The following is a 24097-nucleotide window of genomic DNA, read 5'->3' on the forward strand; positions in this document are numbered from 1 at the left end:
AACAAATCTTAATTTGTTTATTTAAGCTCCCACATTTAGACATACTGTATTAGTCCACTCTCATGCTGCTAATAATAAAGACATACCCGAGACTAGGTAATTTATAAAGGAAAGATATTTAATTGACTCAGAGTTCAGCATGGCTGGGGAGGCCTCAGGAATCTTACAATCATGGTGAAAGGGGAAGCAAACAAGTCCTTCTTCACATGGCAGCAGCAAGGAGAAGTGCAGAGTGAAGCAGGGAGGAAAAATCCCTTATAAAATGATCAGATCCCCTGAGAACTCACTCACTATCACAAGAACAACATGAAGGTAACCATCCCTAAGATTCAGTTACCTCCTGCTGGGTCCCTCCCACGACACATGGGGATTATGGGAACTACTAGATGAAATTTAGGTGGGGACACAGCCAAACCATATCATTCTGCCTCAGCCCCTCTCAAACCTAATGTCCTCATAATTCAAAATATAATCATGCCCTTCTAAGAGTCCCCAAAGTATTAACTCATTCCAGGATTAACTCAAAAGTCCAAGTCCACAGTCTCATCTGAGACAAGGCAAGTCGCTTCTGTCTATGAGCCTGTAAAATCAAAAGCAAGTTAGTTACTTCCTAGATACAATAGGGGTACAGGCATTGGGCAAAGAGACCTATTACAAATGGGAGAAATTGGCCAAAACAAAGGGGCTACAAGTCCCATGCAAGTCCAAAATCCAACAGGGCAGTCTTTAAACTTTAAAGTTCCAAAATGATCTCCTTTGACTTCTTGTCCCACATCCAGGGTATGCTGATGCAAGAGATGGCCTCCCATGGCCTGGGGTAGCTCCGCCCCTGTGGCTTTGTGGGGTAAGCCCACCTCCTGGCTCCTATCACGGGCTAGCCTTGAGTGTTTGAAGCTTTTCCAGGTGCACGGTGCAAGCTCTCAGTGGATCTACCATTCTGGAGACTGGAGGATGGTGGCCTCTTCTCAAAACTCCACTAGGCAGTGCCCCAGTGGGGGCTCTGTGTGGGGGCTCCAATCCCACATTTCCCTTCCACACTGCCCTAGCAGAAGTTCTCCATGAGTGCCCCACCCCTACAGCAAACTTCTGCCTGGACATCCGGGTGTTTCCATACATCATCTGAAATCTAGGCAGAGGCCCCCAACCTCAGCTCTTGTTGCTTGCACACCCACAGGCCCAATACCACGTGGAACCTGCCAAGGCTTGGGGCTTACATCCTCTGAGGCTATGGCCCAAGCTGCACCTTGGCCCCTTTTAGCCATGACTGGAGCTGGAGTGGCTGGGACACAGGGCACCACATCCTGAGGTAGCACAGACCAGCAGAGCCCCGGGCCTGGCCCAAGAAACTATTTATTCCTCCTAGGCCTCTGGGCCTCTAATGGGATGGGGCTGCTCTGAAGGCCTGTGACCTGCCCTGGAGACATTGTCTTGGCTATTAATATTCAGTTCCTTGTTACTTAGGCAAATTTCTGCATCTGGCTTGAATTTCTCCCCAGGAAATGGGTTTTTCTTTTCTACCACATGGTCATGCTGCACATTTTCCAAACGTGTGCTCTGCTTCCCTTTTAGATACAAATTCCAGTTTTAGATAATCTTTGTTCATGCATATATGCACACAGTTTTAGAAACAGCAAGGTCAACTCTTGAATGCATTGTTGCTTAGAAATTTCTTCCTTGCCAGATATCCTAAATCATCTCTCTCACGTTGAAAGTTCCACAGATTACAAGGGCAGAAGCAAAATGCTGCCAGTCTCTTTGCTAAAGCATAGCAAGAGTGGCCTTTGCTCCAGTTCCCCAGTTCCCAGTAAGTTCTTCATCCACATGTGAGACCACCTCAGACTGGACCTCATTGTCCATATCACTATCAGCATTTTGGTCCAAGCCATTCAACAAATCTCTAGGAAGTTCCAGACTTTCTCTTATCTTCCTATTTTCTTCAGAGCCCTCCAAACTCTTCCAACCTCTGCTGGTTACCCAGTCCCAAATCAATTCCACATTCTCAGGTATCTTTATAGCAGTGCCTCACTACCTCATTGCCAATTTTCTGTATTAGTCCATTCTCATGCTGCTTTAAAGATACTACCTGAGACTGAGGAATTTGTGAAGAGAAGAGGCTTAATTGACTCACATTTCCTCTTGGCTGTGGAGGCCTTGGGAAACTTGTAATCATGTTGGAAGGCAAAGGGCAAGCAAGGCATGTCTTACATGGCAACAGGAGGGGGTTGGGGTGGGGGAACTGCCAAACACTTTTAATGCGTCAGATTTAGTGAGAACTCACTGTCATGAGAATAGCATGGGGGAAACTGCCCCCATGATCCAATTACCTCACACCAGGTTTCTCCCTAACATGTGAGGATTACAATTCGAGATGAAGTTTAGGTGGGGACACAGAGCCAAACCATATCATGAACCATAAAAGCATAATTCAAATGAAAGTTATTATATTGTCTTAATACAAAGTACCTCTATAATAGAAGTTTTTTTAATAGGAGTCCATATATCGATACCGTTTTTGTGTGCATTTGCCTTTTCTATCATACTATGAGATCACAGAAGCATTTATCTATCTTTATATCGACATGGTTATATCTTGTTCGGTCTTCACTGTATAGGTGCTTATATAATGTTTATTGATTGAATTAATGTTGGTGGTTACTTATCCTCCTTGTTGCTAATTTTTTTTTTTTTTTTTTGGAGACGGAGTCTCGCTCTGTCCCCCAGGCTGGAGTGCAGTGGTGCAATCTCAGCTCACTGCAAGCTTGGCCTCCTGGGTTCACACCATTCTCCTGCCTCAGCCTCCTGAGTAGCTGGGACTACAGGCGCCCACCACCATGCCCAGCTAATTTTTTGTATTTTTAGTAGAGACGGGTTTTCACCGTGGTCTTGATCTCCTGACTTTGTGATCCGCCCGCCTTGGCCTCCCAAAGTGCTGGGATTACAGGCATGAGCCACCGCGTTCAGCCCTTGTTGCTAAATTTTATAATGTGTACGTAAGGAAAATACTTAGGTCATTGAAGCACAAGTCTGGGTAGTAGTATATAGAATAATACTCAGATGTTTTCAGGGAAAATGAGTCACATGCATTTGTTTGGCTTTCTGCTTAGAATTAATTCTCTCCATCTTTTCAAAAAACCTGGAAGTATCTGTTTACAGCATGTTTTACTGAAGCTAAATTTTAAGCCCACAATGGAGCACCACGCCTCCAAAAAAAAAAAAAAAAAAAGACTCCCTTCTAAATATTACTACCCATTGACAGTGCACCCAGTCACCCAAGAGCTCTGATGGAGATGTACCAAGAGATTAATGTTGTTTTTATGGCCGCTAGTACAATGTCCACTCTGCAGTCCGTGGATCAAGGAGTGATTTTTACTTTCAAGTCTAATTGTTTAAGAAATACATTTCATAAGGTTATAGCTTTCATAGATAGTGATTCCCCTGATGGATCAGGACAAAGTAAATTAAAACCTTCTGGAAATGATTCACCATTCTAGATGCTATTAAGAACATTTGGGATTCATGGAAGGAGGTCAAAATATCAACACTAATAGGAGTTTGGAAGAAGTTGATTCTAACATTCATGGATGACTTTCAGGGGCAAGATTTCAGTGGAGGAAGTCACTGCAAATGTGGTAGAAATACCAGGAAAACTAGAATTAGAAGTAGAGTCTGAAGATGTGCCTCAATTGGTATAATCTCATGATAAAACTTAGACAGATGAGGAGTTGCTTGTTATGGATGAACAATGAAAATAGTTTCTTGAGATGGAATGTACTCCTAGTGAAGATGCTGTGAACATTGTTGAAATGACAACAAAGGACTTAGAATATTACACGAATTTAGCTGATGAAACAGCAGCAGGGTTTGAGAGGATTGGCTCCAGTTTTTTTTGTTGTTGTTGTTTGTTTGTTTGTTTGTTTGTTTGTTTGAGACAGAGTCTCGCTCTGTCGCCTGGGCTGGAGTGCAGTGGCCGGATCTCAGCTCACTGCAAGCTCCGCCTCCCGGGTTCACGCCATTCTCCTGCCTCAGCCTCTGGAGTAGCTGGGACTACAGGTGCCCGCCACCTCACCCGGCTAGTTTTTTGTATTTTTTTAGTAGAGACAGGGTTTCCGTGTTAGCCAGGATGGTCTCGATCTCCTGACCTCGTGATCTGCCCGTCTCAGCCTCCCAAAGTGCTGGGATTACAGGCTTGAGCCACCGCGCCCGGCCTGGCTCCAGTTTTTTAAAGGAGTTCTACCATAGGTAAAATGCTGTCATATAGTATCACATGCTACAGAGAAATCTTTTGTGAAAGGAAGTCAATTTGTGTAGCAAACTTTATTGTTGTCTTATTTTAAGAAATTCCCACAGCCACCCCAACCTTCATCTACGACCATCCTGATCAGTCGGCAGCCATCAACATAAGGCAGGATCGTCCACCAGCAAAAAGACTATAATTTGCTCAAGGCTCAAATGATCATTAGCATTTTTTAGCAATAAAATATTTTTAAATTAAGGTATGGCAGTGTTTTTAAGACATCATGCTTTTGCACACTTAATAAACTATAGTGTAGTATAAAAATAACTTTTATATGCACTGGGAAACCAAACACTTCGTGTGACTTACTTTATTGCCTTACTCACTTTATTCCAGGGGTTTAGAACTGAGCTGCAGTATCTCCAAGGTGTGGCTACGTATTTAAAAGGCAGGATATCATTGCTCCCTGGAAGGATTTCAAGTGACTTCTACAATTTTACTTGACTATTTTGTAGTAGTTGACATGTAAACCTCTTTTTTGAAACTCTCTTATCCTTTGGTTTCTATAAAATTATGTTCTGCTATTTATCCTCTTATGTCTCTGTTTAATCCTTATTTTTCTTCTGGGGCTCATTTTTCTTTATTCTGTTGCTCAGAGTAGATGTCCCCATATATCCTCTCTTACCATCCTCCTCACCTCACTAATCATTATCTTCCTGATAATGTTTAACCAGCTTCCCAGCTCCTGCCATGTGCTGGTGAATTCACAATCTCTAGCTTAAGACCTGGTCTATTTCTGAGTTTATTTATTGAATAACCACCTTCAGGACACACATCTCTCTGTGATTTTCCTGTAGGTACACAAAACAAACTTTCCTCTGAATTTGCTCCCCAGTCTGAGTTCCCTGTCATATTCAATATTACCTTCATTCTGGGAATTTTTCCTCACCATTTTCTACTCAGTACTTCTCTAGGTTTTATTCATTTTGACCTAACACGAGTCATTGTCCAAGTAAGGGTATAAATAAATAAGTGAATATTTATCAAGTGTTCACTAAGTACTAGACCCCTGGCTGGGCATCTCCCTGTGCATTGTGCTTGTTTAATCTAGGCATCTGGCTGGGCATCTGCCTGTATGTTGCTCTTGTTTAGTCTAGACACCAGCTGGGCATCTGTCTATGGATTGCTTTTCTTGCTTGGTCTAGACACCTGGCTGGGCATCTCCCTGTGTGTTGCTCTCATTTGTCTAGACACTTGGCTGGACACCTGCCTGTGGGTTGCTCTTGTTTGGTCTAGACATCTGGCTGGACATCTGCCTATGTAGTGCTCTTCTTGTTTGGTCTAAATAGCTGAGTGGACATCTGCCTATGTATTGTTCTTCTTGTTTCATCTAGACATCTGGCTGGACATCTGCCTGTGTGTTGCTTTTCTTTTTGTGGTCTAGACACCTGACTGGACACCCACCTATAGGTTGTTCTTGTTTGGTCTAGACACCTGGCTGGACATTTGCCTAGACTCTCATTTGGTCTAGACACCCCGCTGGGCACCTGCTTGTGCATTGCTCTTCTTGTTAGGCCTAGATACCCGGCTGTGCATCTGCCTGTGTGTTGCTCTTGTTTGGTCTAGACACCAGCTGGGCATCTGCCTATGAGTGGCTCTTGATTGGTACACTGACTTATAACATAGGTCTCATTGTCCTCTATTCATTGAAAGGGAAATTTGGCTCAATTTCTATAGTCTAAAAATCAGTCTTGAATCCCCTTTCTTTTTCCCTGCTACTGTGGTAAATTTGGATCCTCACTGCTTTTCTAGAAGAATAATTAATGTAGAACCCCACCACTACCACCACCAGAAGGTTTCCCTGCTTCTCTTCCCTCTTTTTCCACACATCCTAAACACACACTGAGTATTCTGAAAAATCTCCTCTGTAACTGCATTTCTCAAAAGCCTCTGATGGCTCCCTTTACATCTAAGCTCACGTTGGAGACCCTGCACCCCCATCTTCTGCTCCTTTTCCTTGAGTCCTCTGGGCTCTAGCCTCAGGAATATCCCTTTCATTTCTTCAGCATCACCCACCTCCATCACCGCTCCATACTTTTGATCACATTATTGTTTCATCCTGCAGCATACTGCCAGCTGCCTCTGACGTGTAAAACATTACTTTTTCCTAAGGACCCAACTTCCTTGTCATCTTCCTTCACCCTTGTAGATAAGAATTTCTTGTTTGTTGTAGCGGGTTGGCTTTCTGAGGAAGCAGACTCTGAGATGGACCTTGGCAGCCTATGGGGAAAGGGAGGAAAGGAGAATTGGGAGTGGGAGAGAGCAGGGCTTCTACACAGTGTCAGCAAAGGCCTCTGCCACCCCCAGGACTGCTTGGAAGCTGGGGTGGCCTTCCAGGGTTGTATTGGCTCAGTTATGACCGTTTATGACTTTACTCTATGGTACATTCTTACTACAGATTTTTGATTTTTTTAAGTTAGACACCTACTTGACCGTGTGCTTCTTTTTATTTATTTATTGTATACCAAGTGCCCAATCCAGTGCCTTGCCCATAGCAGGTACACGGTAAATTCTTACTGAAAGAAAGAACGAAAGCCACTAGGGTTTTTGTTGTGCTTTTGTTTTCTCTTCTGTGTAATGGAATAACCAAGACTCTTGAAGGACTTCGATGAAAAAAGGATTGTGGTTGTGATTTGCTGTTAGTTGGCAGTGGTTTCCTTAGCTAAGTAGCAAATCAACACACATAAATGTCCCATGATATGGAGTGATGCAGACTATACAAATGAATAATGGTATTCTGGAGTCATGTGAAACCATCTATGGTGAGCCCAGACACACAATATATACAAAACAATCAGTCCATTACTGCTTAGTACCTCATAAACCATTTTATACTTTCATTTTATTCTTACCAGACACCAAGGGCCATTATAAGCTTCATTTTACAGATGAGAAGTTCTGATCTACCTAAAGTCAATGAGCAATTGTTGGTATTGACATGGCTTAACATTATGTGTACTGACTGCTAGTCAATGGCCTCCCTGAGATAGACTGCTTAAGATGAAGAGATGTATTTCCATCACTGTATTCTGCCTACTGACACTTGAAACTCTTTGTATCTAAAACCATACCTATAAATAGTCTCTCTACCCACCCAAACTTCCTCCTTGGCCCATGTTCCATATGTCAGTTAACAGCAGCTTCATTTTACTAGTTACCTAATCTTGAGACCCAGAATAAGTTCTGACTCCTTCCTGGCTCTCCCTCATAAAGAGCTTCTCTCAAGTGACAAGCATGTGGTGGTTACTATGCCAGACACCAAGATAATGAAGTGTATTGGTGAGAGGGGAGAGGAGGAAAAAATCAACAGACAAGTTCAATTATGATAAAATGCTAAGTGCTGTGATGATGAAGGTGAACCCTGGGCACTTGACCGAGGTTGTGAGCTCTGAGCTGGGTCTTTTAAATGTGGTAAGAATTATCCAGGTGATGTGCTTGTGGCAAGCATGCATTTTGGAATCTATAAAATGTGCATGCAGAATGGATCATTGTTTAGGAGGGAGTTGAGTATCAGAAAATAAGAGTAGTGCTAAGCCAACTTTTAATGGGTCGTTTATATTAGTCTGAGGTGATTTATTTGGGTTTGTTTGGTTGTGTTTTATCTGTTTTTTACCCTGAAGGCAACCAACTGAGATATTTTAAGCAGGGGAGACAAAAGAGCTTTATGGAAAATGGAAAGAAGTGTAGTTAGCCTGGAAGAAGGAGTACCTGGGACCAGACTATTAACGTCATCAAAGAGTGAAAGGAAGGCAGTGGAAAGGGGCCATGGCATAAACAAAACGGCTAAATGCAGGTTGAGTGGGATGGCAAGAACTAAGAATCAGTGTAGACCACTCTTCTTAGTTGCATAGCTGAGACAAGGGGAAAGGTTACTGATAACTTAGGTTATAGGAATGTTTTTCATTGTTATTGCTTTTTTTTTTTTAATTAGAGAAACTTAAAAATGTTTACATGCCAAAGACAGAGAAAGAAGTGAAGCAAACTGATGGGAAAATGGAGATTAATGTCTCGGATTAGTTGCCCCAAACCAAACTGAACATCAGAGTCACCTGGGGTGCTTTGCAAAAAAAAATACAAACCAACAAAACTATTCTTCAGCCACCACGCAGACATAGTGAATCAGAATGTTGGCTTGGTAATCTGTGGGTTCTAAAAATTGTGATGATCACCTAGGCTTGAGAACTACATTTTTGTTAATTTTCTGTTATTTCTTTTATAAATGCTTGAAGATCACCTGGACCTTTGGGTCCTCTGGGAATGGTCTACTAGATAGGAAGAAGGGAGAGTGGTGGAACCCCACTGGTTTTGGATTATCCCAGAAATTTATTCTAGGTTTCCTGAGCCCATGACCAGGCTGAATCAAGGACAGAATGGACTGGTTATTTTTGCATTATATAATCAACCTAGAATGGACACAAAGAGCTATGAGCTCAGAACAGAATCAGGGATTTGAGGATGCCTGCTCCTTAGCCTTAGTCTTAGACTAAAATAATAACAAGGAGATAGGAAAGGATCATTGAGTTGCCCCCAGGAACAGGCGTGGTCAACTGTCATTAGTTTAACTTTTGGAATGGGCCTTAACTGGCATGATCAGTGTAGTGGCAGATCACTGAGCAACATGGCCTAGGTCCCATTGAGGGCTCAGGGTTTAAGTCACTCCCCACCTTTCTGAACCAGAATATCCTTAGCTTTACAAACAGTAATAATGGCCAGGTGCAGTGGCTCACACCTGTAATCGCAGTACTTTGGGAGACTGAGGTAGGCGGATCTCCAGAGATCAGGAGTTCAAGACCAGCCTGGCTAACATGGTGAAACCCCATTTCTACTAAAAATACAAAAAATTAGCTGGGCATAGTGGCACGCTCCTGTAACCCCAGCTGCTCTGGAGGCTGAGGAAGGAGAATCACTTGAACGTGGGAGGCGGAGGTTGCAGTGAGCCGAGATCGTGCCTTTGTACTCCAGCTTGGGCAAAAAGAGTGAAACTCCGTCTCAAAAAAAAAAAAAAGGAATCAGTCTATGCCTTGGTTTCCTGAATAATAAGTAAAACCTACCTCATAGATTAAAAAAAACATAGCAGTAATGATGAATAATAAAACTTACCTCAAAAAAATAGCAATAACAATGAAAAACAGTCCTGTATCCTAAGTTATTAGTAATCTTTCCCCTTGTCTCAGCTACGCAACTAAGAAGAGTGGTCTACATCAGTTCTCTAGTTCTTGCCATCCCACTCAACTTGCATCTAGCCATTTTGTTTATGTCATGGCCCCTTTCCACTGCCTTCCTTTCACTCTTTGATGACCTTAATAGTCTGGTCCCAGGTACTCCTCCTTCCAGGCTAACTTACACTTCTTTCCATTTTCCATAAAGCTCTTTTCCCTCCCCTGCTTAAAATCTCTCATAGGGTTATTGTAGTAATTAACTGAGGTAATGTAGATAAAAGCCTTACCTGGTACATTGTCAAGTGCTCAATATGCTTACCACCCCTGGAGCAGCATACAGAGTATCCGGTGGTCACTGAAATATATGGCCCCTCCAGAATAGCAGAATAGTATATGGCAAAACAATACTCAAGATGTAAGTGAGAGGTGGGAATTGGGAAGGTGGGATCCGGTATGATGCCAGAAATTTTGTTTGGAATCCTCAGAATGTTAATTTATTTTCTTCTCCTCCAGAGTGCTTGCTGTTGTACAGAACATTACTGAGAGCTGCTAAGTCAGTTTTGTTCTGTTGAGGAAGTATGTGTGTTTTCGTTTGTCTGTGTCTCTGTGTATTTAGGATAGCTCTTGTGTTTTCTATTTGGCAAGCGCGGGAGGTAGACAGCTTGATGTGTTTTTCTGAGTGGTGTTGGGCTGGGCATCAGGAAGCCCAGCTATCCTTGAGGTGGGAGGCAATAAGCTTTCCATTACGAGCATGTTCTATGTGTCCCTACCTCTGGTGGACAATATTGTTGAGAAAAACAGAAGTCACAACCCAACAAAAATCCATCTTTTTCCCATAGATGAGGTAGTTTAAGCATTAAAGAGGGCAGGCAAGGAGTTTGGAGGACATGGTTGGTTTTGTTTTGACTGCAGAGGCTGATGACATAAGAACCAGTTAGATATAGATAGTGAAATTGGAAGGAAAATGTCTGGGGGTCAGAGAATCTGGGGCCCATCTGTTAGAATTATTCATGGAGAGTTTAGTATACTGTATGCTGGAGGGTCTTGAGACTCAACAAATGGGAAGTGAGAATGCCTGAAACGGGGAAGGCATATTTTTTCAGCTGCATATCTGACAACAGTTTGTGTGCTGTGGCTAAAGAAAAATAAGCCAATGGTTATTACAAAATTGTGGGGTTTTGCTTAGAATTAGCATAGTAACTCTAAGAAACAGTCAGTTTGTTGAATTCCTTACACAGAGGGTGATGGAGGAAATAGAGCTTGTCAGAAGACCTGTTTCCTTCCATTTTATGATATTACTTTGTCAGTATTTTGTAGTGTAGAGATCAAATAGAACCTGTATTCAAGAGCCTTAAATATTGGAATGCTCTGGGCAAGAGCATCTTGGAATGGTGGTAGGCACTGGAGGTCGGATCTAAGAGCACCTCTTTGTCAGGTACCCTCATCTGTGTTCTCACTGCTGCATGGCAAGAATCTTCCCTTGGTTTAGTAGAAAGTGTTCTAGACCCAAAAGCAGAGGGCATGATCCCGGCACTGTGCCTTACACATAGTCAGGACTCAATAAATATTTGATAAGGCAAGAAGGAAGGGGAAAAAGCAAGATGACTTACTAGATCCATTGGTCAGAATTTGCCTCCTCTAGTTATAATAACTGTGTGGACATAGGTAAGTTGCTTCACCTGTCTCAGCTTCAGTTTTCTGCTTTGTAAAATGACAGTAATTATATTGACTTTATAAAATGAATTGTTATGAGATTTCAAAAATATATAAGCAAAATATCTAGAATGATACCTGGTCTCTTATTGTTATTTTTATCTAAATCTCATCTCCCTCTTTACTTATTATTATCTGCTTGGCACCCTGGGAATTTTTCGTTAGTAAAGGTTTAAAGAAGGAGAAGTGGGCTGGCAGCACCATATCTTATCAGTTTTTTCATCCAGGCATCATAGGCCTTCAATGATTTAATTTTTTAAAGTAGTTTGGACTTTTCTGAGCTGCTGTGAACTTTTGTTAATATAAATTTTTGTTAATATAAAATAGAGACCATATTGACTTTGGAAATAACTATCTAGATATCTTCCTTCCCCACCTACATGTAGCTGTTTAGAAATGTGACTTAATAGTGGTCACCACAGAGACTGTCCTTACAGTGAAACCTCCTTTGTAAGCAGATTTCTCATTGATATGAATATTAAAATCGACAGCAGTGCATTGTCCCTTAGAGACAGACCTCATACCCTCCTAAGGAGTTCACAGATAGAATTAAGAGATTCATCCATTTGGATGTTAAATAAATTAGATCTTTATTTTAATTGATCTCTAATTCAATCATAAATTAAGGTAACAATCCACAGTGTACATTTCATACCAGGGATTTTTGTCATCAAAGAAATCATGGCAATTTTCATCTCACATAACAGTTGTTGAATGTGTCTTGAAATATCATGTATGCTCATCGTGATTTCCAAATCATGGAAGGTATGAGACCTACCATAACCTTTCTTTTTCTTAAAGCATTAATAGGAAGCACATATATTATCATACACTTACGTTTGTAATATTTTGGAAACTATTCTTTATAATAGGTTTCTTTTGACATCTTAAATGTTTTATTTGTATGCTTTACAAAGATTCTCTCTTCTCCAGACTACCAAAGCATTTATGGAACAGAAACTATTAAGATCCTGTGCCTTAGAGTTGGTTGGAGGAGGAATGTCCCAAACTTACAGCCAAATAGAAAGATTCCCACTACACAGTCTGCAGCAAAATTGAAAGGCAAAATTTTTAGGACCAAATTCACCTTCCACTGGCCCACTGATAGTCTCCTGGGCTCTATCCAAATAATCTTAAATTATTAGGCATCATTCCTGCTTATAAGGGCTTCAGAGGAAGAGATTTCATGGTTGCTCTGATAATTAATACTTGAAATAGTAAATACTTGAAATGCTTGTAATGAGAATACTTGAAATGAGAAAACACTTCCTCTTGCCCTTGTTCATCAGTGGTCACAGTGAGCTACCTGTGATGGCTCTGTTTTTAAAAGACTGACATTAAATTTTCTCTATATGTTCATCTAAATAAACTTTTCCTGGTACCACTTGGACATTCCATATATATATATATAGTCTTGGGCCACTGATAATAGTCTCATAGTGCTGATTTATATATTCTAAGTCAGTAGGAGTGAGGATGCTCCCCTTTTCCCTTTTTTTCTATAAACTTGATCAAAGCCAGCTGGAAGTTTGTTCTTCCTCTCTAGTTGTAAATCTGTATACTTCCTTCCCCATGGAGCTTAAGGTCCCCTATGTAAGAGATACTAAACACATAGCTATGTAAAGATTACACAAGACATTACCAGTTTTTGCTATGAAGGAAAATACCAAGTACTATAAGAGAGGATAAGAATCGAGAGTGGTCAGGGGAGGATCTCTGAGAAGGTGGATTTCAGGCAACACCTGAAGGCTTAAAAAAGAGCTATCTGAAAAGTGAAGAAAGAATTTTCCCATGCCTAAGGATCACCTTGTACCAAGGACGCATTTGTGGAACTGAAAGAATTGGCTCTTGATCTACGGTGTACTGAGTTGAAGGGGGAAGAGGTGAGGTTGGAGAATAGGAAGGAGACAGGTCATGCAGGGCCTTGTAGAGTTTGAATTTAATGCTAAGTGTAGTACAGTAGGGAACCTTTGAAATGTTTTAAGCAAAGCAACAGGGGATTTGATTTACATTTTAGAAAGAAGCCTTTGGATGCTATATAGAGAGTAAATTTAAGGTCAGACAGCTTGCCAGTCTTAAGAGATGGGACTTGAACCTGTGGCTTTTCATTCCCAGTCCATTCTGATTTACCAGGGTCTTTTTTCTAGTTGATAAGTACTAACCTGAATTAAGTAGAAGATGCAAAATAACACCAGGCCATTTCCAAATGGCTTTCTTATACTCGCTCAAGTTGACAGTGAAAAATAAAAGCCACCTAAGGCTCATGTCTCTAACCTGTTGAACACCTCAAAATAATTAAGAGATCACAACTATACCATTTTTCGGTTATATAAAAACCCTGTCTCTTATCTAACATATGCTATTTAGTGTTAAAGGTTGCTCAGAGTCATACATGCACTATCAGCTCTGCCTATTAAGCAGTGGCTTGTGTCTCTGCGATTTTCCAGGTTAACCAGCCTGAACTACCCAGCTAGTATTTGCCAGCTTTAGCAGTTCAGCAGTTTGTTTTTCCTTATAAGATTAAATGGTCAGTTTTGCCTTAGGTTTTATTCCAATTATGAAATCATTTCATTTTGTTACGCGTCTCCTTAATTGTACTTATTTACCTTGTACATACAAACTAATAAATCTGTTATTTTGATTGAGAAGCCCCTGCATGTTTATATATTTATTCTGCCTCTCAAGAATACTCAGTAAGTTTTTTATCTGTTGATTGCTAATTCATCTAGCATGTATTTCTTAACACACAGAAGTACTATATGTAGCGTTAAAGCAAGCACACCTAAATCAATCAAATAATGCTGTGCTCTTGCCACCTTGAGCATGTTAGTTCTGCATCTATAGATGGGAATAAGGCCGGGCGCGGTGGCTCAAGCCTGTAATCCCAGCACTTTGGGAGGCCGAGACGGGCGGATCACGAGGTCAGGAGATCGAGACCATCCTGGCTAACACGGTGAAACTCCGTCTCTACTAAAAATACAAAAAAAACTAGCCGGGCGGGTGAGGTGGCGGGCGCCTGTAGTCCCAGCTACTCAGAGGCTGAGGCAGGAGAATGGCGTAAACCGGGAGGCGGAGCTGCAGTGAGCTGAGATCCGGCCACTGCACTCCAGTCCGGGCGACAGAGCGAGACTCCGCCTCAAAAAAAAAAAAAAAAAAGATGGGAATAAAATAACAAACCCATAGGGTAATTATGAAAAGTATTACACCATATGTGAAACTGTTTTGTATGATGCTCAATACATTTTCACTGTTTTATTAAAACAGTTTTATTGAAGTGTAATTGACATCCAATAAACTTCATGTGTTTAACATGTACAGTTAGTAGATGTGGACGTGTATAGACCCATGAAATCACACAGCAGGCTTTTTATCTCTCCATTTATCTATTTCTATGCTGGTTGCATTGGCAAACTTTCTTAATCAAGGCAGTGGTGTTCGGAGAAGGGAGTGTCTAGGTTTTAAGACATGTTTAAAATTGTTATTGCTTCTATATTGATATAGTCACAATATTTAATTTTTTTAATTAAATTTGGCAGTAGGTTGGGTTTAGGAGCTCACGCCTGTAATCGCAAACTTTCGGAGGCCAAGGTATGCAGATCACCTGAGGTCAGGAGTTTGAGACCAGCCTGGCCAACATGATGAAACCTCGTCTGTACTAATAATACAAAAATGAGCTGGGCATGGCGACGGGTGCCTGTAATCCCAGCTACTCTGAAGTCTGAGGCAGGAGAATCACTTGAACCTGGGAAGCAGAGGTTGCAGTGAGCCGAGGTCGTGCCACTGCACTCCAGCCTGGGCAACAGAGTGAGACTCTGTCTCAAAAAAAAAAAGTTGGCATTAGAAGAAAATAAGATTTTAGAACGAAACACACAAACGTACAGATCATCCCAGCCTGTGTGCTACAGATACCAATCCTGCATCTCTCAGAGAATGTGTGCCTCAATGTGAAAAGAACTAGGAATCTCTGCTTTAGGATGCAGAGATGAGTCAGGTATAGATCTTGCCCTCAAGGATCTTAGAATCTAGGGATGGAGGAGGTGGAATGTACCTATAACAACGATAATGCAGAGCAGAAGGTAGGAAGAGGTAAAACTCCAGAGGAGGATTTAAAAGGGTGCAGTAACTTCTAGCTTGGGGATACACTTCACTGAGGAAAAACACCCTTTATTGCCTCCTGCACATGTGTCTGTCTGAGGTAGGTGTAGGTGTGTAGAGCAATTTAAACAGATACAGACCCTGCCCATTCATCACTTAAATCCTAATGCTGTGCATCACCGCTCGATGGGTTGGGCGTCTGCCCAGCTTTTTTCCTGGACCACTTCCAACATTTTTGAGGAAAGAGTGAGTGTGAAGGACCCTGTGGTTGGACACCAGCCCAAGTTATCCAGTGGCTAGACACCTAACTGACTCATAGGAATGGGGACAGCCCCCTCTGGGTTGCTTGTGTGGATAATAAGGCTCTCATTCACCTCTACATCTGGGTCAGAGAGGGGCCGCCTGGGAAGCACAGCACATTGATAGATTACTTCTGGGCCCCGGGGACCTCATTACCATCATATCCATCATCTTCTGCTAGTACCAAATAATGGATGTAATTTAATCAGATGCCAAAGGAGTCCTCAGCAGGAGAATTGGAGAAACCTTGCCTGAAACTGTGCTATAGTGTTGGAATGATTATAATGAACCAGAATGATCTTTTGTGGTGAGACTAAATGTATCATGCACTATATGAGTTTTGATTTATTTTTAAAACATTCTTGCTCCCATTGGCTCCTCTTTTAATAGTTTCACTGTAGCCTGTTTATTGTTACAGATGTTACTTTTAAATGAGGTCATTGAGCTTTCCTTTACTTCCAAAGGCAATGTTTGCCTTTTTATTAAGGGGTTGGCAGGGCTGTCTGGAGAACAGTGCTAATGTGAGATCAAGGTTAAAGCTTCAGACCCCAGGAGACTAGGTGGAGAAAAAGCCTCTTCCATGTTTACACACACTCATGTCAGCCAGATGTCTCACAAAGGGCAAGTTTCCTGACGGAGAGGCGAGAAGACTGGCATTGTGGTTACAGACTGCCTTGACTCTCATGGCCTCTTCTTGCCCACTGTGAAACCTCAGGCATGTCAAAAACAAGCTCTCTGAGCCTGTTTCCTCAGCTGTCACTTGGAGATAATTAATTTTTATTCCTAGGACTTTTGTGAGGATAAAATGTGTTACAGCCCCTTGGTATGCATGAGGGATCTGGGAAGGGCAAGGGGTGTAATAGCTAAAAGTCTAAGGCTTTGGAAATGCTTTAAGTCCTATGTGTAGTATATTTTGCATAGCTTTGTTGGAGGACCGCTGACCAAATCCAGCTTGCCAGTGATTTTTGTAAATAAACTTGTATTGGCACACAGCCCATTCATTCATTTACAAATAAATGTCTGTGTCTGCCCTCTCAAAGACAGATTTGGGTCGTTATGACAAAGACCTTATGGTCTGCAAAGCCAGAAATATTTACTATCCAGCCCATTACAGAAGTTGGCCAATCACTGTACCAGACTGAAGGGAAGTTTCTATACAGAGATCTGGTCATTTAAAGCAGTGAGGGATAGGGGATGAGTGGGAATTCTAAAGTGTTCCTGCAGAAAGTCGAATGCTAAATGTTGTCACTTGTAAGTGGGAGCTAAATAATGTGTGCATTTGGACAGAGGGAGTGGAATGATAGACACTTGGAAAAGTGACTTGGAAAGGTGAGAGGGTGGGAGGCAGGGTGAGTGATGAGAAATTACCTAATGGGGACAGGCACAGTGGTTCACGCCTATAATCCCAGCACTTTGGGAGGCCGAGGCAGGCGGATCACTTGAGGTCGGGAGTTCAAGACCAGCCTGTCCAACATGGTGAAACCCCGTCTGTACTAAAAATACAAAAAATAGCTGGACATGGTGGCAGATGACTGTAATCCCAGCTACTTGGGAGGCTGAAGCGGGAGAATCACTTGAACTCAGGAGGCAGAGGTTGCAGTAAGCCGAGATCGCACAACTGCACTCTAGCCTGGGTGATAGAGTGAGACTCAGTCTCAGAGGGGAAAAGAAAAAGAAATTACCTAATGGGTACAATGTACACTATTCATGTGATGGTTACCCTAAAAACTCAGACTTCATCACTACACAATATGTCCATGTAACAAAACTGCATTTGTACCCCTTAAATCTGTAAAAATAAAAAATTAAAAGGCTGGGCGCAGTGGCTCACACCTGTAATCCCAGCACTTTGGGAGGCTGAGGCAAGTGATCACAAGGTCAGGAGATTGAGACCATCCTGGCTAACATGGTGAAACCCAGTCTCTACTAAAAATACAAAAAAATTAGCTGGGCATGGTGGTAGGCGCCTGTAGTCCCAGCTACTCTGGAGGCTGAGGCAGGAGAATGGCATGAACCCCAGAGACGGAGCTTGCAGGGAGCCAAGATCGCGCCACTGCACTCCTGCCTGGGCGACAAAGCGAGACTTCGTCTCAAAAAAAAAAAAAAAAAAAAAAACAATTTAAAAACAGTGTTCCTAAATGTCTATGGAGTTCGCTCCATTCTGATTTAAACACATGAAACTAGTGCATGTTAAAAGACTGGTTTGTTGAGGTGAGAATTAAATGCTATATGTGGGAGCATTAGCACAAAGCTGGCACATGCAGACGCCAGGTAGGTGTTTACTAGAGTTGAGTCTCCATTATGTTTCATCAGACCCCACATAGGTGTAACCCTGTTTGGCTCTGGGCATATGTTTCTGGGAGTGGGCAGGTTGACACAGGCATCACCATGGGGCACTTTTATGGAATAGTCACATGTTGTTCCAGCATTTTCTTCTTTGTAAGTTATTGTTAACAATTAGTCTAAAATGAGGTTTATTGACCAATGTCTTTATCTTTGCCTCGTGCTTTGAAATTGTTCCAGTGATAGGTGGAGCCAGCACTAAAGTCATACCTGAGTATGTACATGCTAGAAATAAAGATGAAACTGGCATTTTAACACCAACCACAAAGTTTAATGACTGTCACATGTGTTAATTTTTGGAACACAATCAAAATATTTGCCATGGCTCAAAAAGGTAGTCCTCAGATAACATATTGCTAATGGCAGAAAGACCCCTGCAAAGTAAATAAAACATTAAAAGTGATGATCCTCACTCGGATGGAAAAAGGGAAAGGAGTTGAATATATAGTCACTCCGCACTCTACATCATATGTAGATGGCAACAGCACATGCTGTGCACTTATGTACACTGTCCTTTAACAAGTCATTGAGAGGAACTTGGCCTCTGGCTTCCTGTCTTGCTAATTGAGCACTCTCTGTAGTGACCCTGCTGCAAAGCTCTCACTCCCCTCCTCTTGTACATTGGTCATCTTGGGAGGTGGGTATATTTTCAAGGTACATGCCCAAATGGCAAAAGTCCACCATACTTTGTAGAAGGCACCTAGCATAATGCCTAGACGGTCATAGGCGCTCACTCAACACTTGTTCCCAACACCATCTCAATGACCACAGGTAGATCTTTCCTATCTTTGGATTTCCATAGCCCTTCTCTGTACCTCACCCAAGCTCTTGATCAGATACTTTGATAATTAATTAAAAGTTTAGTGTATAATTTCCAATCTCCCTGAATTAGTCTTTCTTTTGTAGGTAAGGATTTAATATTTTTTTTCTCCTTACCGCCATTCCTAAAAGCTGTTCCCTGCCCATGGTAGGCCAAGAACAAGTCATGAAAAGTTGATCAAAGCCAAGCAAACATCAGAATAATAGTGGATATAAATACAGTGAACTAGAGACAGCGGAGACTGAAAGCAAGGCCTGTCTGTCTCAGATAAAATCTTGGGGCTGGGCACGGTGGCTTGTGTCTGTAATCCTAGTACTTTAAGAGGCTAAGGCAGAAGGATCACTTGAGGCCACGAATTGAGGCCAGCCTGGGCAACATGGTGACACCCTGTCTCTACAAAAATAAAAAAAATTAGCTGAGTGTGATGGTGCCCACCTATAGTCTTAGCTATGCAAGAGACTGAGGCAGGAGGATCACTTGAGCCCAGGAGAACAAGGCTGCAGTGAGCTGTGATTCCATTCCCATCTGGGCGACAGAGTGAGACCCTGTCTCAAAAAATTTTTTTAAATAAAAAATAGAATAGGAATTCAGTCCTGCTAATATAACAAACCTCCAGAACAGCACAGCCACTGTCCTGAGTGCCAAGGAGACAGAGTAGACCATCATCTTACCTTCTTGGAGTTCATGATGCTCTAGAGGAGAGGAGGCAGGCACATGACTGTTGCACCTGAGTTCACAGGGAACCATCACCCCCACAATATCCTGCAAATCTTTGCAGCTCCCATTTCATAATGTAATTCCTGATGCTACATATGGTATAAAAACATAATACCATAATTAGTCCACCCACTTTTATTTGAGGCCGAAGGATTTAGTGAGAAACACAGAGTCAGAAGAGCTATGTTAAAGCATGATCTTACCACCTACTAGCCGTGGATATTCATTTGTGTAGGAACTATTTACACTCACTGTGCATGCATTGTTCTAGGCTATAGGGGGACAAGGCCAAGTTCTTCATTGCTTGCATCTTAAAATTTAACTGGGGTGGGGAAGGAGAAGAGAAGAATGAACTGGTATTAAATGATATTTCAGATGGTGATAAATGCTATGAAGAAAATAAAACATGGCAGTGTTATAAAGGGCCATTTAATTTCTTTGAGCTTCAGTTTCCTCATTGCAATCTGAAGATAAGACTACATATCATGTAGTATTTTGTGAAACTTAAATATCCTGTGTGAAAGCTCTTTGTCTACAGTAGAAGTGAAGATCCCTCATCATTGTTAGAGTCGTATCTCAGCCTCAGCCCTTACAGTCATACAAACAGATCCTTATTTGATCACATGGGTGTTTAAAGCTTAATGTATTTTCTGGTCAAATACACCTCAGGCATTCCTTCCTTTTTATGTTTGCTTGGAATCTTCCCGCAACTGAATTTCTTTTTGTTCCATTTCCATCTGTATAACTCTGCTTGTATATCAGTTATTACAACAGGGCTTGTTTTGTGCTCATCTTTGTATATCTTGCCAAATGTAAAGCAGTGACCAGCACGTAGTAAGTGTGTAATAAGTAGCTGAGTCAGAATGGAGCAGAGCAAAAGATCCTAAGAGCTCAGAAAAGAGAGGAAATTCTGATTGCGGGAGAGGGTAAGAAAGACTTCATGGAGGTTGTGGGACAGGATTGCATACAACAAGGTGGGCTGAGGGAATGACAGATGCAGGTCAGTGGTAGGAATGCTGTGTAGATAAAGGGAGGCAGTACAGCATGATGTAAGGAACACAGGAGTCAGGACAGCCAGGTTTGAATCTCAGCTTGGCCATTTACTGAGGAGGTCTTTGACAAATCACTTAAGCATATTTTCTCGACTCCAAAGTAGTGATAACAATACCACCCACATCTTGGGGTTGCTTTATGGATGACATGAGATAACATAAGGAAGCCTGTATTCCAGCACCTGGCACAGAGGAATCTTTCCATAAGTAACAGCTTAACCAGACAATGATGGCCTGTCTTTTTAAGTACCATGTATGCTGTTTCCTTCATTGTGAAGCAAAGGCAAGGTTAAGGTCACAGGTCTAGTCCCTCTGGCAATGAGGCCTGTTAACATCACTGTTTTCTACAGTTACAGACTGCACCCCAAGCCAACTAGTGTGTGCTGGCCCAACAGGGGCCAGCTCAGTGCAGGGAGAGATTAATACAAGTGAATCATTTGCACTGGAAAAAGAATCCAAGACAGATAATGTCATGGTACAATATTAAGAGTAATAGCTTCACTTAGCTGAAACATTGTATTTTCTGTTCTTAGGTTATTTTTTAAGGGGCAGAAAGCAAATATTTCATAGAAAATTTACAACCTTGTATCTAATGGGATTTCTTCATAGTACAAGCGGTTTATGCAAAACAGATGCCTGAGAAGCGGTGCCTGCATGCACCTGTGGATTTGGTGGTTATACTTCATTTTCCTCACCCCTCTAGTTCTTGCAGACAACCTGAAATCCAACCCTGGAATTAAGTGGCAATATTTCAGTTCAGAAGAAGGAATTTTCACCGTTTTCCCAGCACACAAGTTCCGGTGTAAGGGCAGCTACGAACACCGCAGTAGGTATGTTGACTTGCATTCTGAAGTTTTTAATTATTGTTTAAGAGTGATCTACATGAAAGATAAAACTTTCGTTTCTACTCATGCTTATGCCTCTAAGCTGTGGATTCAGAAATTTGTGCTTGTTCTGAAATGAATTTACCATTTGGTGTATGTGGATGTGAAATGCCAGGCAAGGGCAAATTACAAAATCCAGAGCTTTTCTATAGCTATGTAACATGCCAAATAAAAAAGGTACTTACTCATGAAGTCAAATTGTGTGAAGCACCTAGAGTATTTTGAGTTTCAGAATTCTTTGTTGAAATGTGAATGATGGTACCTTGTCTATAGGGCAGCCCTTGAACATAACTTTATAACATATCTCAGAGTAGAGTTTGTTATACTCAGCTTCCCTTTCTATGATGACATGCTTGGCCATACTGCATGAAATTTACATGCAGATTTTAACTACTAGAAGTTTTGAGGTGAGCAGAAAGCATTGGATTAAAAATCACTAACATCCTGCTTTTCTCACTCACAGACGTGACTTGAGATTCTACCATGTAGCCAGAAGGGCAATAATGGTGAGATAATTTGTATGACAAGACTCATTAATTATAGAACCCCCCGAAGGAAATACACTTTCCTATTTAATCCTGGCAGTTTCCTGTTTGCCGTGTCAGATGTTTGATGCCAGAACATCTGGAGCTGTAGTGCAGGGCACCCACTTTTCACACCATTTTCTGGAGTCTACACAATTACTTTAGCTTCCCTTCATCTTCACTTTAAATTGTATCCAGAATTTTTCCCCAAGGAAAATACTTCATCTGTGCTTTTCCTAAGATTTTTTTTTTTTTTTCCCCCTGAGAAGGAGTTTTGCTCTTGTTGCCCAGGCTGGAATGCAATGGCACGATCTCGGCTCACTGCAACCTCTGCCTCCTGGGTTCAAGCGATTCTCCTGCCTCAGCCTCCCGAGTAGCTGGGATTACAGGCACCCACCACCAAGCCTGACTAATTTTTGTATTTTTAGTAGAGATAAGGTTTCGCCAAGTTGGCCAGGCTGGTCTCGAACTCCTGACCTCAGGTGATCCGCCCACCTCGGCCTCCCAAAGTGCTGGGATTACAGGCATGACCCACCGTGCCCAGCCATCCTAAGATATTTTTATTGTGTGTTTGGTTTCTTCCTTTCCTTCCCCATACATTCTGGTGAAGACTTGGGTGTCTTGGAGACTGGACCAGAAGCCATGACCATGGCTTCTCACGAGAACAAAGGCCACCATGAACCATCTAATTCTCATTTGCTTCTAAGAAGAGATAGGCTAGATGGCTTGCTGATTTTAATGAAGCACCCGTGAAGGAAAGTTTAAAAAGGAAAGCGAAACCTTGTCAAAATCAGCATTCACCAACACAAGGCAATTTGGAAAGTTTTCATGTATCTCCACCCTAAATCTGCACTGATTAGCCCTTGAACCCTCTTTTCCCTTGGCTAAATAATCCACATTTCTCTCCTCATAGACTGCGATTCGCATCTCTCATCCTAACTGCTTTCCTATGATGCCTTTCCAAGTTCTCTACATTCATTGCAAGTATGGAATGGATTTCAGGACATAGCAACACAAGAAAGGAATTGTTGGATACCAGTCATTCTATGAGGACTTCCCCCAGTTTGTGCATTTAACATCACTATATATCCCACTAAAGCAGCTTTTAACAACTTAATGTGACGATGCCAACACATACCCCAAGTTTCATTTATGTGAATTGAATTTGAACAAAGGAAGTGTGTCATTTTAAAGAAAATCCACCCACCTAGCTTGGAGAATCTAAAAAGTTAAATATTTGACCTACTTGTCAGTGTTGAGATGATCATATTTTCCTTCTTTTCTGTTCTCTGTTTCATTTCTGTAGCTACCTCTCCTGGATTCTTTTTATTCCATTTCCCTAGTGGCTCAATGGTATCGACTAGTGAAAATACAGTGGTACTTTAGTAATTACTGCAGGACTTTGGGCTTGAGAACAACTAGTGTAAATTTGGCCAGATTTTGAGTTTTTTTGGTACTTTGCCTACATTTCTTAATTTGTGCCCAGGCTTTTGTGATTCAGCTGGCATCTAACATTTCACAGGAAAATCTAGTGTTTTAGGGGTGTCAGTAAAGGAGAGAATTCTCTTGAGGCTGATTTGCTTTCTTAAACTCCTTCTAATTTGTTCCAGCTTTAAAACTGTGAATAGAGACCTCATTAAACCTCCTCTCACAAACCTTCCTGCACTGCACATTAGCAGAAGGCTGCTTTGATGGGAGGCATTTCTCCTTTGTGGCTGCCCCCAACTCCCTTTTTTTCAATGTTGGCAAACAAAAACCTGGCAAGAAGAGTGGCTATCACAGACTTGGACAAATTTTGATGGCACAGTTTTAAATGCTCAGATAAGGGGCCTTTTGGTGGCTGACCTATGTGAATTGTTTCAGTCCAAAAAGGAAAGGGGCCTCTTAGCAGGAGTCTTTGTATAAGAAAAGAGGAACCAAACCTGCCATTCAAAGCTGCTCAGCATGCTCACGGGTTATAGCCTGCCTCACTTCTAGCCAAGCCTCACTCTGCAAGTCTGCAGAGGATAATCCAGCCCTGGTGAGGGGACCTTTTTCTCCTTGACTGATCTCTCAGCCTAAGGGCTGCCACATCCACACCCTTTAGCAAAACAGGTACACCGGGCAATACCAAGCAGAGGTTGTACATATTTTATATGAGGATTTTAACTACTAGAAGTTTTGAGCTGTGCAGAATACATTGAGTTAAAGATCACT

The 24097-nt window shown here is 41.8% G+C and overlaps 1 protein-coding gene across 2 annotated transcripts in view; it reads left to right on the forward strand.

Annotated features, from left to right (window-relative positions):
- Positions 1-24097, forward strand: part of CACHD1 (cache domain containing 1) — a 228276-nt gene that overhangs the window by 141414 nt on the left and 62765 nt on the right. For both annotated transcript variants that reach the window (XM_033225155.1, XM_033225156.1), the window contains exon 5: positions 21197-21323. In XM_033225155.1, coding sequence (XP_033081046.1) covers positions 21197-21323 — 127 coding nt within the window. The remainder of the gene's footprint in view (positions 1-21196; positions 21324-24097) is intronic.

Source organism: Trachypithecus francoisi, unplaced genomic scaffold, assembly GCF_009764315.1.
Source record: "Trachypithecus francoisi isolate TF-2019V2 unplaced genomic scaffold, Tfra_2.0 Lachesis_group12, whole genome shotgun sequence".
Classification (NCBI taxonomy): Eukaryota; Metazoa; Chordata; class Mammalia; order Primates; family Cercopithecidae; genus Trachypithecus; species Trachypithecus francoisi.